The sequence below is a fragment of the Budorcas taxicolor genome, chromosome 11 (genome assembly GCF_023091745.1).
Source record: "Budorcas taxicolor isolate Tak-1 chromosome 11, Takin1.1, whole genome shotgun sequence".
Classification (NCBI taxonomy): domain Eukaryota; kingdom Metazoa; phylum Chordata; class Mammalia; order Artiodactyla; family Bovidae; genus Budorcas; species Budorcas taxicolor.
Genome location: NC_068920.1, coordinates 160489562 through 160507430, shown reverse-complemented (window position 1 = coordinate 160507430; position 17869 = coordinate 160489562). Strand labels below are relative to the sequence as shown.

Sequence of the window (17869 nt, the reverse complement as noted above, 5' to 3'; positions counted from 1 at the left end):
GGCTCTTCTTGACTCAGGGATCGAACCTGCGTCTCCTGCATTGGCAGGGGGATTCTTTACCATTGAGCTACTTGAGAAGGCTATTGTTAGCCCCACTTTTTGGCAGAGGGAAAAAGGATCAGAGAGGGTGAGGAATCTGACCACGATCACAAAGATGAAAGACAGCAGAGTCACTTTCAAACCCACATCTCAACTACTCTGCGACTAGTCCACTTTGCTCTGTGTATTTATTCGCTCATCCCACCTCATTTACTAAGCGCACGTGGCATTAATAGACGTGTTCTCCTGCACACCTGTGTGTGGTGCTCTGGGAGGGAACATCCAAGGGAAGGCTCCAATGGGAGGTCTGGTTGTAAAGTCGGAGCTGCTGGAGACTATCCACCAGGTGATTCAGCCTCTTCCTCTGTTGGTTGATGATTTCCTGGTTGTTGGCAAGAGTATTAAATAGTGTCTCTCGTTCTGGCACAAGCAGGCGCCTGTTTAGACCAAGGAGGAAAGAACTGTATAAGAATGATTCAAATAAAAGAAATTTCTACTGGAAAGAAAAAAAAAAGGACTGTAACAGTGAAAATAATAAAATGAAGAACCACTAGTGGGAAAGAAACAGCAAGACGTTACTAAGAGGGACTTTTTTGGTGGTCCAGTCATTTAGAATCCACCAGCCAATGCAGGAGACAAGGGTTCGATTCCTGGTCCGAGAAGATTCCATGTGCCATGGAGCAACGAAACCTGTGCTCCGTAACAAGAGGAGCCACCTCAGTGAGAAGCCTGAGCACAACTAGAAAGTAGCTCCCACTGTCCACAACTAGAGACAGCCTGTGTGCAGCAATGAAGACCTAGCATAGCCAAAAAACAAACTAGTCAATTTAAAAAAAAAGCATGTCTTCAGAGTGCCGTCAAGAAACAGAGGACAGCACATGACTTGGCAGCAGGGGGTCCCCTACCCAAAAGAATTAAAAGGAGAAGAGGACAATGGTCCCTTTCTTTCTGGTGACAAGGTCATTAGCTCAACATATATTTTTAAAAGGCATTTCAGTGGGGTTCCAGATAACATTTGGAGAAGGGTCTAAAAGAGAGACGTGCCAGCAAACCGTATTGATTTAAGAATCAGAACTCCGCAGAAAGGAAACTTAAAAAAGGACATTAAGTATAAACAGAAAATCCATGGGGTTGTTTAAAGGAGAAGAAAGCCTGGCTTTTCTTGTTAGCCTCACGCACTTTTTAAAAAGTCAACGTATTAATTAGACAAGAGTATTCCAACTGTCAAGCCAAGCAGAACGTTCATGCTGTCAGGTCAAGCCATTCTCTCACTTGGGGAGGAACATGAATTTAGCAACAAGGGAGTGCACTCTGAAACCTCTTAGAAAGGGGCCAGGCTGCCCCAGGGACAAGGGCTCCAGGGCACAGAATCTGCCCCTGCCAGTGTTGGGAAGATCAATTTTCACCTCTGTCTTACCACATCTATGCTCTGAGGTTCCGCAGGTTAGGGACAAAGCCTTTCTCCACACTGTACAATATCATGTATTAAATTCTGTTTACTGAATTTTAAACACATTCTACCCCTGCCCCTGACACAACACTCAGGCTGCCCTACTTAAGTCTGTGACCTCACAGTTTCATAAACAAATAAACAGATCATTTCCTGGTTTATTTCCTTACAAGGCTAATCACACTGATCAAGTGTAGGTGTTTCAGAAATCTAGCATTTGGAGGGCTGACCTATTTTTCACATCATCTTATTGCTTTCACAATGTACTGCATTCTATTCCTTCTGGAAAACACAAGGCATCAAACCAAACATCCATGGACAGAAGATCACAAGAGAAGGTTTTCCTCTATGTTATCATTCCTCTCATCCTTTTAGTTATCCAAACTAATTAGCAATGTTTCCTTCAAAAGAAAATCTGGAATATACAGGAAAGTGTAAAAGAAAAACCCCTCTGAATCCCATCTTACAGCTATAAGTGAGTATTCTGATAGATTTATTACCAGCCTTTTTTTTTACATTAGACTTCCACACTGAGGTCATCTAGTATGACTTCATGTCTTAACTTTTTCATTTCTTATATGCTGTACCTAATAATTACAGTTACACAATTATATATTTTGTATATTTCATGTAAAACAGAAAAGATATTTAACATGATTTTTTGAGAATATGAGATTCAACGGATACCCAGTACTTTGTTTAAGAGAAAAATGTGGTCAGATTTAGCTACTCTTAACTTTTGCATAACTAGGCTGAATCCAATTTTTCACTCTCATAAACCGTGCTGTAAATTCTTTTATGTATTATTGTGAGCAATGTTATTATTCCATAGAATTTCTTGATGTATAATGACTGTGTCAAAGAGAAAGAACCTGTGTAGGGTTTTCGGAAACATTTCTAGATGATCTTTTTAAAAGGCCACAGCACTATCAAGATGGTGGGTGAGAGATCTCGCTCACTTTTGTTTTTTCTTTTGTTCCAGATGCCGATCCCACTCCAAGTCTAGAACATCATTCACATCTTGGACAGCAAATTTCACATACTGATGAAGGCGCCGGATTTCCTACAAGAAAAAAATGAAATGGCAAAATGACTCGGTTTTCTAGTAGTTTGCAGGAATGTGTCTCAAAACAGTTAAAATGACTTTGAAGTCTTTTCAAACTGAGAACCACGAGGAATAAGGAAAACATAACAGGTTTTAACATAATCGTTAGATGGAGAAGGAAATGGCAACCCACTCCATCATTCTTGCCTGGAAAATCCCATGGACAGAGGAGTCTGGTGGGCTACAATCCATGGGGTCACAAAAGAGTCAGACACAACTTAGCGACTAAATAACAACAAATAATCATTAGAATGTTAGAGAAACCCAACCTTTAAAGTGTGTGACAGAGAGATAGTGTTAAGAAAAGGGAAACAGAAAGGGTGTGTCAGCCCAGGGGCTCTAGGGAACCGATGTTCTGGCTTAGTTCTCATTTTTCAGCTCTTATAAAGTATCTCCACGTGGCCTAGGAATTTTCCACTGTACTCTGCTACTCCAACAGTACACCCATTTAGATTTTGCTCTCCCACCCATGAAATTAACTGTAATACAGACAAAATTATCCTACGAAACAGCACTGAAAATAATTCTGCACCTATCTATTCACAGAATAGAACACATAAGTCATCTCACCAGCGGGGGAAAAGTCATTTCTCAAAAACAAAGAGTAGTATCAGTACTAGAAATGGAATTTTCCATTATTAAAAGTCTTACCTATTAATTCATTTTAGGCCTTCAATAATTTTCTTTAAATTCTGATCTAGTGTTAACCTTTATGGCGCCATAACTTAACTCTCAAAAATTAAAATAGAGCATTCTACTAATGAAAATGAAGCATTCCATTAAATGTGTATACAAATGAAGATGAAGTGCTATACATTGGGAAATACTTTTACATCTGTACCAAGATCTTATTGTGTTTAACTGTATTTTCAAAATTATTCTTGGACAAGGGTATGTGCCCTAACTGAAAATGACAATGTCACTTAAAAGAGAGTCAGGCTTATTCTAGGAAGCAGCAGTAACCTTAGCATCAAATACAAATTTCAACTCAGTACTCTGTGACTACAGGGAGGCCCTTTACTGCGGACATTTCAAAAGTGACCGTATCTCTGCATGAACTCATGCTGTTTCTTCTGAATGCCCTCCCAAACTTGTTTACCAGGAAAACAACTCCTTTTCTTTTAAGGCCAATAAATAGCTGTTACATTAATAATTATTATTATTCCTGATTTGATTTCTAAATATATCTTTTCAACAGCTACTTTCTACCAAGCTTCAGTTCAGTTCAGTTTAGTCGCTCAGTCGTGTCCGACTCTGCGACCCCATGAATCGCAGCACGCCAGGCCTCCCTGTCCATCACCAACTCCCGGAGTTCACTCAGACTCGCGTCCATCAAGTCCGTGATGCCATCCAGCCATCTCATCCTCTGTTGTCCCCTTCTCCTCCTGCCCCCAATCCCTCCCAGCATCAGAGTCTTTTCCAATGAGTCAACTCTTCACATGAGGTGCCCAAACTACTGGAGTTTCAGCTTAAGATTTAATGAAAAATTATGTTTTTGTTGATCCAAAAAACCTCAAGGGGGAAAGTGCTGTCTTCTTTGTTGTAGTCAAGGAGGTATATATGAAGTGGGTTAGCGCTCAGAGGAAATGAGCAACTTTGTCTGGGCAGTCCTGCAAACCCGGACCTTCTAGAGGAGTGTGCCCGTCTAGGTGTCTGTTTTCGGCAGCTCTGGTGAGGTTCTCCTACCTGGAGTTGAGCTTCACTCCTGGGGTCCAGCGGCCTCTTGTAGAGCAAGTGCAGATATGCGGAGTCACGGTTCCTCTCATTCTGTTCTCTGGCTTCTTCGACACCAGCAAAGCCCTCCAGTAAAGTTGTCTTCAGGGTACTTATATCTCCATGAAGAGACTAGAAAAGGTACAAGGATGGGCTGATACAAAAGTGGTATTTCTGAGAAATAAACCTTTCTTGCTAGATCAAGGTGGTGCTTCTCAAATATTTAACAAGATGAACATCTGAACAGAGCCAAAAGTGATTTCACTGCTTGGAAAGAAAGATACTAACATTAATTTTTTTGTTTTTCCCTTTTTCATTACAAAAATACAACTTTGATGATCAGAAACGGAGGAAATAAAAATAAAAATACTGGTAATCCTTCCGTCTAAAGATGATCACTGGGATTTCTCTGGCAGTTCGGTGGTAAGGAAGGGCCTTGGTGTTTTCACCGTCAAGGGTGTGGGTTCAATCCCTGGTCAGGGAACTAAGATCCCGCATGTTGCAGGGTGTAGTCGAAAAATAAAGAATAAAGAAATGAATAAATAAAGATGATCACTGCTAAAACCTTGGAGAATTCTCCTCTTTTTTTTAACTTTTAAAATTTTTATTGAAGTACAGTTGATTTAAAATGTTTCAAATGTACAGCAAAGTGATTCAGTTTAACATATATATACACACACACATATACTTCTTTTTCCGATTCTTTTCCATCATGGGTTATTATTAATACAAGACATTGAATACAGGTCCCTGTGCTATATGGTGGGTCCTTGCGGTCTATCTATTTGATATACAGAGTGTGTATCTCTTAATCCCAAATTCCCAATTTATCCTTCCCCCACCCTTGAGAACTTTCCTGTTTCCAAGCATGATATTTAAGACAAGAACTCTGGAGTCAGGCAGTCTGAACTGGGATCCTGGCACTATCACTCAGTAACTGGGTGACTTTGGGAAAACACTTCATCTCTCTAAGCCTAGGTTTCCTGTTCTTGCAAAACAGAAAGAATAATAGTGCCTACCACACAGAAAAGCTGTGATGATTCATTGAGATAATATTGAGACACCTGGCACATAGTAAAGAGTAATAATAGAAACACAGGGGTCTCCCCTGGTGGTCTAGTGGCCAAGAGCTCTCAATGCTGGGGCCTGGGTTTGATCCCTGGTTGGGGAACTAGATCCCACATGCCACAACTAAGACCCTGTACAGCCAAAAAAAAAAAGTAACACAGTAAATAATACAGTGAACAGCAAACATTTGTTATTTTTATATTGTGTATGCTCTTGAGCATCCTGCTTTTTTCTTAAACTTAACACTTTATAACCTAACAATTGACTATAAAAGACAGTAAGTTTTCCCTTGTAAATGACCCACAATATCTTCATTAAAGTTTGCTTTTATACCAAGAAAAAAAGCTAGTAAACTTTCAAATATACCTAAACTAAACTAACAACTAGAATAAACTTTAATGGAATACCTTGTGCCAATGGGATACAAAGTACTTATTGCATTTTCCACATGAAAAAACTAAAACATAGAGCTGCTAGAATAACTTGCACAATGTCACATAGTTTCTTGTTCAATATCCATGGGAAATCACATGGACCAAAGTCCATAGGGTCATAAAGAGTCAGACACGACTTAGTGACTAAAACAAGAGGTACGGTTTGAAGTCAGGCATTCCTGGGTAAACCACTCATCCACATAAAAAACACTACCAGTGGTCCTTTAAGAGAGAAAATATATATGCCCATGGAGTATCAGGATGACAATGTCTAACTTACGAATAGTATCAAAAACACAAACCTCTGTGGTCTCTTTAATCTCCAAGAGAAAGGTGTGTAGGTCATCTGATTCTGTTCGCAGCATCTTCATCTCCTCAGATGTGCCCACCTGGAAACAGGCTTTGGACGTTCGGGCTTTCAACTCTTCCAGCTCCTTCTGAAAGTGAGCGATCTGTCAAGGCCACAAATGAGGAGACGACTCAGTCTGAATGGTGTGGCAGGCCTGTCACGGCTTCTGGGCCCTCTAACAGCACAGACTCCCAGGACACGCCAAGGCTCAATGCCAGAATAAAATAGTCACATAGGAGTCAGCACCCAGAGCCATTCAAGTCTCGCCATCAGAGCTATTTCTGGGAAAAATCTGCAGGAACAGATTTACCTCCTCCCCAATTCCAGCCATCACAGGATCTGACTCTTTCCACTGGTGTCCCTGCTTTTCTGTAACAGGAGGCTGAAGTGATTTTGGCTGAAACGAAAGGGAAAGGTTTAAAAATGCATCCCATACCCCAGGCAAGATGTTACGAGCAATGGCTTCCTGGAGTAGGTGGCTCAGTGTCTGTTGCAGGTGCAGCACTCTCACAATACCGTGACCGTTCCCCCATTCGGTCTTTTGAACCCATATTTGGTGGGCACCGTCTCGGTATGAGGCGTGTCCTAGACAGTGGAGATGGAGGTAGACGAGGCAGATGAGGTCCCTACTCTCGCGGAGCTCACCTTCCACTGGGACGAGACAGAATAAGAAGTAGACAAATCTTAAGTAATTGCAGCAAGTGATAAGTGATGTGAAAAAAATGAACAGGAACATAGAGAGAGAATAAAAATGAAAACACCGCTTCAGATGAGACGGCCCAAAAGCCTTCACTGAGCATTGTCTCTGCACTGAGATATGAAGTAAGGGAGAAAGCTATGGCTTTTAGGTAAGCACCTCCAGGCAGCAAGAAAAGCAAGTGCAGAAAAAACTTTGGCAAGTTCAGGGCAAAAGTGAATGTGGGCACATGAAGTCAGGCAGGGAGTCGGGGGCAGGCAGAGGGAGGTCATGTAAGACTATACCAAGGAGTCTGGATTTTATTCTGTGTTGGTAAACTACTAGTGGAGTTTTAGGAGAGTTGAAACTGTTCTGTGGTTTATGATATTAGAAGAGTCCTCCTGCTATTCAACAGAGCAAGGATGACAGTGACAGGCAGGAGAAAAAACAGAGTGGTCAGGAGGCTACTGAGGGTAGAGAAGATAATGGCCTGAAATTCGGTATCAGCAGGGACAGAGATGTGGATTTATGACAAATAACACATCACAGAGCAAAGCTGGCAAGACCTCTGCTAGCATGGACCAGAGCAGGTGCTATTGCAGAGAGGAATCCAGGATGACTTCCGGATTAGGAGCTGGAGCAAACTGCCAGGTTAGTGCTTTTCAAGATGGGACTACCAGAACAGGACAGGTTCCTAGAAAATACAGATCAAGAATTCTGCTTTGGGACTTCCTTGGGGGTCCAGTGGTGAAGACTCTGTGCTCCCAATGCAGGGGGCCTGGGTTTGATCCCTAGTCAGGGAGTTAGATCCCACAAGCCCCAACTTAGGAGTTCACATGCTGCAACTAAGACCCAGCACAACCAAATAAATAAATAATGGGGAAAAAAAAAGAGTTCTGCTTTAGAGACATTATAACTTGAGAGGATGTTCAAGTGATTTGTTACCTACACCAATGAACATACAGAAGAGTTTTTAGATTGCATAAGCATTCAGTAGAACAGCTTTATTTAATAAATGCCATGTGTCACGTGTTATGCCAAAAGCTACAGCTGAAAACTGGGCATTTACTGTGAAGCCTGTACAGGTATGTGCTGGGGCGGGGAAGGAAGCAGACTGGGAGAGAAACAGAAGGAAAAGACATGACTCCTGTTCTGAAGGCACTCAAATAATCAAGTGGGAAATGGACAGAAAATTCTCTTTAAACTATAAAAATAAACTGAGATGATAGACTGTAGATCTAATATGAAAAGTAAAATAATAAAACTTTTAGGAAAATATCTTTTTGACCTTCGAACAGGAAATTATTTTCAAAACAGAACACAAAAAGTACTCATCTTAAAAAAATAATTAAATTACATTAAAATTAAGCACTTGGCATCAAAAGACACCTCAAGGGGAGGTAAAGGCAATTCAGAGCCTGAGAAAGTATCTGCATTATATATATGTGTTTACACATGCATATGCATATCCAATAAGGAATGAACTCTTACAAGTCAATAAGAAAAAAACAACCCAATGGAAAAATAGGTAAAAGACTCGCACAGACACCACTGAAAAGATGATAGTCAGAAGAAAAAAAGCTCAATTTTACTAGTCATCTGTGAAATATTAATTAAAACCACAAAATACAACAACAATAAAAATGTAAACTACAAGACTAGTGAGGATGTGCAGCTGAACTCAAATACGCCTGGTGGGAATGTACTAAAAAGGAATACATGCATATTCTATGACCTAACAATTCCACTCCTAGAAATGCATACACATATTCACCCAAAGACGTCAACTGGTGTGGTTATAACAACACGATTCACAATGACTTCAACCTGGAAACTACTCAAATGTCTGTCAAGGGTGGGATGAAACTTGTAGTAAGAGTCGCCCAGTGAATTCCAGACAGCAACGACGACATGGAAAAACCTCACATATACAACACTAAGCCAAACAGCCAGATACAAGAATGTATACTGTATCATTCCATTTTACAGAAGATACTCACAGGCTAAACTAAGCTATGCTATTAGAAATCATGATAGTGAGACCCCTTTGGCAAGGGTAATGTCTAGAAGGGCTCACAGGAGGGGGGACTCAGGGACTCCAGTATGGTCTGTTTCTTGTTCTGGGTGCTGGTTACCAAGGTGTATGCCAGCAAATTTGGAAAACTCAGCAGTGGCCACAGGATTGGAAAAGGTCAGTTTTCATTCCAATTCCAAATAAAGGAAATGCAAAAGAATGCTCAAACTACCGCACAATTGCACTCATCTCACATGCTAGTTAAAGTAATGCTCAAAATTCTCCAAGCCAGGCTTCAGCAATATGTGAACCGTGAACTCCCTGATGTTCAAGCTGGTTTTAGAAAAGGCAGAGGAACCAGAGATCAAATTGCCAACATCCGCTGGATCATGGAAAAAGGAAGAGAGTTCCAGAAAAACATCTACTTCTGCTTTATTGACTATACCAACGCCTTTGACTGTGTGGATCACAATAAACTGTGGACAATTCTGAAAGAGATGGGAATACCAGACCACCTGACCTGTCTCTTGAGAAATCTGTATGCAGGTCAGGAAGCAACAGTTATAACTGGACAGGGAACAACAGACTGGTTCCAAATAGGAAAAGGAGTATGTCAAGGCTGTATATTGTCACCCTGCTTATTTAACTTATATGCAGAGTACATCATGAGAAACGCTGGGCTGGAAGAAGCACAAGCTGGAATCAAGATTGCTGGGAGAAATATCAATAACCTCAGATATGCAGATGACACCACCCTTATGGCAGAAAGTGAAGAGGAACTAAAAAGCCTCTTGATGAAAGTGAAAGAGAAGAGTGAAAAAGTTGGCTTAAAGCTCAACATTCAGAAAACGAAGATCATGGCATTTGGTCCCATCACTTCATGGGAAATAGATGGGGAAACAGTGGAAACAGGGTCAGACTTTATTTTTTGGGGCTCCCAAATCACTGCAGATGGTGACTGCAGCCATGAAATTAAAAGATGCTTACTCCTTGGAAGAAAAGTTATGACCAACCTAGAGAGCATATTCAAAAGCAGAGACGTTACTTTGCCGACTAAGGTCCGTCTAGTCAAGGCTATGGTTTTTCCTGTGGTCATGTATGGATGTGAGAGTTGGACTGTGAAGAAGGCTGAGCGCCGAAGAATTGATGCTTTTAAACTGTGGTGTTGGAGAAGACTGGGATTTCTTTCAACCCTGGGATTTCTTTGGAAGGAATGATGCTAAAGCTGAAACTCCAGTACTTTGGCCAACTCATGCGAAGAGTTGACTCATTGGATAAGACTCTGATGCTGGGAGGGATTGGGGGCAGGAGGAGAAGGGGACGACCGAGGATGAGATGGCTGGATGGCATCACGGACTCGATGGACGTGAGTCTGAGTGAACTCCGGGAGTTGGTGATGGACAGGGAGCCCTGGCGTGCTGCGACTCATGGGGTCACAAAGAGTCGGACACGCCTGAGCGCCTGGACTGGACTCAGCTGGTGACAACTCACCCAGGTGGGTGTGTCACCTGTATCCTCCTTCCCACTATGTGTGCTCCATGTTAGCAAAAAATTAAATAAAATAACCCAAGTCGTAATGGAAAGGCAGAAAAAAAAGAGGGCAGTGGGAGATTTCTTGATTACTTTGGGAATAACAGAAAAAGATCAGGTGGTATACTACAGTCTTCAGAAATGAATAGGATTCCACAAATGGAATATAGCATGGATAAGCTCAGGAATCAGCAGAGAAAACAACCCTAAGATTCTAGGGTTGCATTAAATGGCTTTTATGAGCAGACATTACAAACATTCATAGCTCCCACTTTGGTACTTCCCATCACATAGTCCGAAATACTTTTGCTGTGAAATCAAAAACCAAAAAAAAACTCACTTTATAAACATGTATGCGTGGGGCAGTAAATTAATAAACACAGTGTTGCAGGCTGAGTTTAAACATACCTGAGGAGAGCCTGACTTAGTCACTGGAGGGGTTATCCTAGGTGATTTCTGGACCATTGAGGGCACCGGACTTGGACTGCCCTGAGCAGCTCTCCCTGTAAGAACAAGAGGTCAGTCAAAACAAACAGTATTCATTCCCATTATTTCTTTCAGAATGAATATCCTTTCCTCAAATCTAATAAAATAAGTTTTTCACTGTCCCTGGCCTCCATTTATGATCTTGGTTACCAAAAGAGATATCCACGGTTTCCAAATACCTAAAAAACACATATAACATTTTAAAACAGGAAGCTCCCTTGTAAAGCAGGTAAACTGGAGTGTCTCTAATAACAGGTATGTGCACTGGTGTCCAGGCCCAGGAGGCATAACACTCAGCCCCTCCCTAATGCTCACAGAGGTGCCTGATGACCTCTGGGAACTGGGGACAAAGTTTAAAGACCATGAGAACAACAATTCTCATCACCTAGGAAGAACTCACAGGGCCTTCGGGACCCTCCTGGAATCCTCTAGGACAAGTCTGTTGCACATGAGAATCACCTAGGAGCTTTTAACAGAGAAGGCAATGGCACCCTACTCCAGTACTCTTGCCTGGAAAACCCCATGGACGGAGGAGCCTGGAAGGCTGCAGTCCATGGGGTCGCTAAGGGTCAGACACAACTGAGCGACTTCACTTTCACTTTTTACTTTCATGCATTGGAGAAGGAAATGGCAACCCACTCCAGTGTTCTTGCCTGCAGAATCCCAGGGACGGGGGAGCCTGGTGGGCTGCCATCTATGGGGTCGCACAGAGTCGGACACGACTGAAGTGACTTAGCAGTACGAGCGTTTTAAAAACAAATATACCAAAAACTTGTATTCAAGCCTCATCTCAAGAGAACCAGATTAAACGGTGAGAGAGGGGACTCCCCTAGTGGGTCTAGAGTACAATCCAATGATCCAGGAGCCACCAAACTGTTAAGAATTAAATAAGAGCAATGGCGGTAGGGAGATGTGGGTGGTGAGCAGCAGACAGGGAGAAAGTGTGTGTGGTGTGGTACACTTTTTCTACCCTAAACTATAAAGAGATATGAAAAGACAAAAGGCTTGTTAACTCTTTCGGTCATAGACAGGTACTTTCCAGAATCTGGTGAAAAGTCCCAGAATGAGATAACTTTGACAAATGCTACAAGGCAGTCCTTGATCAGCAGCTAAGAGAGAAGATTTCAGGAATTTATACAGCTCAATGCTTGCTCAGGATCTACCAAGATAAAATTATTCCTGACACTCAAATACCAAATGGCTATGCAAGTACATCTGGCTGGGTATTATCGCTGGCATGAGCAAACAACTAACTTAAAAACAGAGACATATCTGACAGACGCCACCACAACTGTGAGCAAGACGACGTCGCTTACGTCTGGACAAAAGGAAGTCACGGGATGTGGCACACACATCCACCACGTGGTATCACCGCTCAAAATGTGTCAGGTAAGTTTCACTGTGTGGAAACTCTCAAGTCCTAATTGGAGGACAGTCCACAAAACTACTGGCCTGATCTCACCAACGTTAATGCCGAGGAAGACAAAAACGATAAAAGACTGCTTGAGACCAACGAGACAAAATCGGAACATAACGTGTAGTCCTTGAGTGGCTTCTAGAAAAACAAAGGGGGAAAACAAAGCTGTAGGAACATTACAGGAACAACACTGGAAATGGGAATCGGGCTACAGGCTGAATTACTGTTAAATTTCTTTAGTGTAATAATGTATTGAGTGCCCTTGTTTTTAGGCGAGAGACACTGAAGTTCTTAGGGGTGAAGTGTTTCATATCTGTGATTAACTTTCAAATGTTTTAGAAAAAATTTACATTAAAAAAGAAAGACACAGGACTTCCCTGGTGGCGCAGTGGTTCAGAATCCGCCTGCCAATGCAGGGGACAAGAGTTCCATTCCTGGTCCGGGAAGATTCCAGATGCTGTGGAGCAACTAAATCCACAACTTCCGAGCCCGTGTGCCGCAACTTCCGAGCCCGTGTGCCACAACTTCCGAGCCCATGTGCTGCAACTACTGGCGCCCGCGTGCCCTAGAGCCTGTGCTCTGCTGCAAGAGAGGCCTCAGCCTCTGAGGGCTGAAGGAAGAGAAAGACAGGCTGGATGCATTTGCTCATGGAGCTGTATAATGCACTTCAACCTGGAGAGAACCACTATCATGACGTTTATTTTAAAAATCTGCTTAAGGTAGGGCTGAGTGTGAAAATCCAGGGCAGTCACCAGAGGAAATATGCAGAAAGCCTCTGCAGGTTCTTTATCGTCTATGTGTCTTCAAGACTTACTTGGTGACTGACCTGCATGGAGAGCAAGCTCTATGTGAAGATAAATGCCCCACAAGACAGAGACAAGCACTGAAGCCATTATGAATCTTTCCAAACCGGAGTACAAAAGCCACTGGACTTCAGTGTGAGTTACAGGAAGCAAGAAAAAGGAATCCAGTCCAGCTATGTTGGCTAGGATTTTTAAATAACTTGGAGAAATGCTAATCTGGGAATTCAGGACTGAGCTTTGAAGCTGTTTGCTTAAAATCATACCTGATGCCGATGGAGTGACTGAGGACTTGGATGGCAAGGAACTGGATGATGCCGAGAGGGGTGTGGGGTGGCTGAGAGGTCCAGAGGAAGCTGGCTTGGAGGCCGAGGAGAAGGGCAGCATCGAGGCTGTGCTCTGTGAGCTGTGAACAGGAGCCGAGGTGGCTGCAGCCGTGAACCTGAAAACGGCAGCCCAAGTGGGTCAGAACAGCCTGCTGCTGTGGGATTATTCGCAACAGTCATGAATGATCATCAAAAGGTAACTTCCTAGACTCTTCTGCCTTTAGGAAGTGCAAGGAAAGTGAAAGGAAAGTGAAGTTGCTCAGTCGTGTCCGACTCTTTGCGACCCCATGGACTGCAGCCTACCAGACTCCTCTGTCCATGGGATTTTCCAGGCAATAGTATTGGAGTGGATTGCCATTTCCTTCTCCAGGGGAGCTTCCCAACCCAGGGATCAAACCCAGGTCTCTCGCATTGTAGACAGATGCTTTACTGTCTGAGCCACCAGGGAAGTCCAAATGTGCAAATGTTTAGCTATTTCCTGGGGCCTCCCCAGTGGCTCAGAGGTTAAAGCGTCTGCCTGGAATGTGGGAGACCTGGGTTCGATCCCTGGGTTGGGAAGATCCCCTGGAGAAGGAAATGGCAACCCACTCCAGTACTCTTGCCTGGAGAATCCCATGGAGGGAGGAGCCTGGTAGGCTACTAGTCTATGGGGTCGCAAAGAGTCGGACACGACTGGGTGACTTCACTTTCACTTTAGCTATTTCTTACAAAAGGTGAAGGCTGCATGGAAACATTAATCATCTGCTTATTTGGAATGAAAATATCAAATACATACTTAACATGATGACAAAACTAAGTTTACCATGATATAAAACATTTACTGTCTAGCCTATCAGGCTGAGTGAAAAAAGCAGGTGGGACTCAATGGACTTCGGAGAGTTTAGTATCCTCCCTTTGTCATGGAAATTACTGAGGGATGATCATCTCTGGGGAAGGAGAATGGAAGATGAGAGCAGGTTACTATCTCTGAGATGCTGACGGTCTACTAGGAAGGCGAAGTAAGTTTCACCTAAAAGAGTAAATGTCTGTAAACAATATAAGTATACAGCATCAGATGACTAGTGAAATAAATCACGGTGTTACACAATGGAATACTAGGCAACCTTCAGAATGAAGTGGCTGCATGACAGTTTAGTATCGACAATGACATTGGCTGGCATCCCCTCCACAGTAACAAGGGAAGATACAGAAAAGTGGAGGGGGAAGCTGGTAGTATTTACACTCAATGGCAATTATGCGAAAGGGTACAGGTATAAGGGATACTTCTCTCAAAAGGCTTATATTCTGGTGGTGAGAACAAAACAAGCAGGTACAGAAGTGAAAAAATAAGATCACATAGGGCTTCCCTGGTGGTCCAGTGGTTAAGAATCTGCCTTCCAATGTGGGGAACTTAGATCTCTGGTCAGAGAACTAAGATCCCACATGTAAGTGAAAAACAAGTGATATGTCTACCTGTCAAACTTGAAGTGTTACTTACTTTTCGCTAAGGTTGACCTTGACTGCAGGAGCTGACGGTGGGAAGGTGGGCTTCATTCCCATATTTGGAGCTGACACACTTGGCATTGGCGTGCTTTCCAGGGCAGGCTTAAAACCCGATGATCCAAAGGAGAATGAAGCAGCTGAGGGGGTCATGGGAGAGGCCACAGGCGTGGGCGCGAGGGAGGCTTGAGAAGGAGGAGCAAAAGAGAAGGGCGATGCGCCAGAGGCCAGGGCTGCTTTGGCACCGTCAGAGCCACTGGAACTCGGAGGAGCCTCCCCAGGGACAGAACCAGAGGACTTCAAAGATGAAGAACCAAAGGAGAACACAGCAGAAGGCAGAGAGAAGGTGGAGGTGGGGGCAGCCTGTGATGAAGGTAGAATAGAGGCAGGCGCCGCGGCAGCTGGTACATCAGGCTTCTGCGGGGCCTGCGGGGAGGTGGGGGTAGTAGGAATACTTCCTGCAATGAAACACAGGGAGGAAAAAGGAAGAGACAAGTTAATGCCGTGACAGTGGAGGTCCACATCACAGGAAGCAAGTGGAAAAGGGCTGGTGGAAGAATGAGGCCAGAAATAATTGGTCCTCATTCCAAAAGTTGTGGGGAGAAGAAATGAGAGCTGATGTTGAACTTTCCAGAGCAAACATTCCATATGGCAAGATATCTAAAACTTTGAAGGAAAAAGAAAATGCAGAAAGACATCAGACTAACGGGACTTCATAAACACCAACTTGAGTAATACAGAAAAAACACACTTCTCGATGTCACAGTGAAAAGTAAGTCATTCTGCAATATTTTATTATCAGGAAAAAACTTTAACTCAGACCTACGCCTCTTAATAGTCACTAAAACAACTCCAGTTTAATCAAAGATATATCTCCTTTGTTTTGAGATATACAAAAGGATATATGTAACTGTATCTCAAAACAAAGGTGGCAAAAAGTGAATTAAGTCCGAGTGTCTAACAACCCGATAAACCAAAAAGTGACCCCCAAAATCATAAGATAAAGATTTGACTAAGTACAAAAACTGGCATACAACCAAAAGGTATACTAGAAAAGAATCTGCAGCAAATGACAAGTAACATGTTTTATTTTTTAAATAAAAATTGAGATTTAAAAACCTTTTGAGGAGTTCTCTGGTGGTCCAGTGGTTGAGTCTGCCTGCCGGTGCGGGGCAAATGGGTTCGATCCCTAGTCCGGGAAGATTCGACATGCCTTGGGGCAACTAACCCCATGCGCCACAACAACTGAAGCCCTGGTGCCCTACAGTCTGGGCTCCACAACAAAAGAAGTCACCACAATGAGAAACCCGTGCACCGTAACAAAGAGCAGCACCCGCTCACCACAACTGGAGAAAACCCCACGCAGCAGTGAAGACCTGGTACAGTCAAAAATTAACCAATTAAAAAAAACAAAAATATAAAAGCAACAACAAAATGTGGAGGACTTTAAATTTTTCATTTATTTATTTCTTAAATTTTTGGCCATGCCTTGAAGCATGTGAGATCTTAGTTCCCTCACCAGGGATCGAACCCACACCTCCAGTATTGGAAGCAGAGTCCCAACCATTGGAACACCAGGGAAGTCCTGAGACTTTAACAGATAAACGCTGGGAATCTAATTCACAGGAAGAAAATACATACATTCCCTCTAGTCAGAGAAACACAAATTAAATGAGGCATACTTTGGTTCTCTAAATTATCAAAATATAGATACATATAATACCCTAGGTGTGAAAGGGTAAAATAAACCTAAAACTTTTTGTTACCAGGTACCTAATTTAGCAATCTTCGAGAAACATTAAGTCTCAAAAAAATCATAAAAAATGGACCTTGTAATCCCAATTCTAAGAATAATGCCGATGAAATAACTTAAAAAGTAAAAAAGATATTTAATACAACCCAATGATAAAATATATTCAACAGAATATTAAACATTCTTAAATAAATCATAAGAATTGCACAAGAACCTGGAAAACACTTAAAATTTAAATAAATGAACTGCATATCAATTGTGTATATAATATGATCACAACTATGAAGATGTTTATGAAAAAACACTGGAAGAGAATACCATAAAAGGCAAGTTTAAATTTTTTTCTATTTTCCAAACTTTCTATAAACAAGCTAGTTCTCTAAATTCCCCAAAATTATTCTCCAAATAACTAAGAAAGCAATATTTTTCAATCAAAATATTTATAGGTCTTGGTTCTTTCAAACTGTCAGAGATGACAGTTTATGCTCACTGTATCTAAAAGAATGAAATACTTAGGATACAACCATGAAAATGCTGGGCTTCCTAGGTGGCACTAGTGGTAAAAAACCTGCTGACAATCAGGAGACACAAGAGATGCAGGTTCGATTTATGGGTCGGGAAAAACCCCCTGCAGGAGGGCAGAGCAACCCACTCCAGTGTTCTTGCCTGGAGAATCTCCAAGGACAGAGAAGCCTGGTGGGCTACAGTCCATAGGGTCTCAAAGAGTCAGACATGACTGAAGTGATTTAGCACATAAAAATGCCACTTTCTGAAAATAGAGAACCCCAAGTAAATGTTCACTTCTTTGAAAGTATAAATACAAGTAAATCTATTACTACTTCCTGGGGCTTCCCTGGTGGTTCAGTGGAAAAGAATCCACCTGGCAATGCAGGGGGTGCAGGTCCAATCCTTGATTGGGGAACTAAGATCTCACATACTACAGAGTAACTAAGCCCATGTGCCTCAACTAGAGAGACCGTGGGCTGCAACGGAAGCTTTCACAGGCCACAATAAAGAGCGGAAGCAGTCAAACAAGTATTTAAAAAGAAAGAAAGAAAGAAAAAGAAACAAACATCATTCCCCAGGCTCCTGACTTCACAGGGCACACTGCTTATTATATATGGACCCAGAAACTGAGTGTAGGGAGTTCATGGGACGCAGGACCACTTAAAGGGAAGAAAACAACTCAAGAGTACACACTGTGTTGAGGAGATTTTCCAACATAACAGC

At 42.4% G+C, this 17869-nt stretch overlaps 1 protein-coding gene across 4 annotated transcripts in view; it reads right to left on the bottom strand.

The window, feature by feature from the left end:
* The window catches only part of NUP214 (nucleoporin 214), an 89270-nt gene that overhangs the window by 56672 nt on the left and 14729 nt on the right, over positions 1-17869 (bottom strand). For all 4 annotated transcript variants that reach the window (XM_052647938.1, XM_052647937.1, XM_052647939.1 and 1 more), the window contains 8 exons: positions 14885-15344; positions 13348-13523; positions 10787-10881; positions 6469-6555; positions 6112-6261; positions 4281-4439; positions 2449-2552; positions 294-476 (listed from right to left, as the gene is read on the bottom strand). In XM_052647938.1, coding sequence (XP_052503898.1) covers positions 294-476; positions 2449-2552; positions 4281-4439; positions 6112-6261; positions 6469-6555; positions 10787-10881; positions 13348-13523; positions 14885-15344 — 1414 coding nt within the window. The remainder of the gene's footprint in view (positions 1-293; positions 477-2448; positions 2553-4280; positions 4440-6111; positions 6262-6468; positions 6556-10786; positions 10882-13347; positions 13524-14884; positions 15345-17869) is intronic.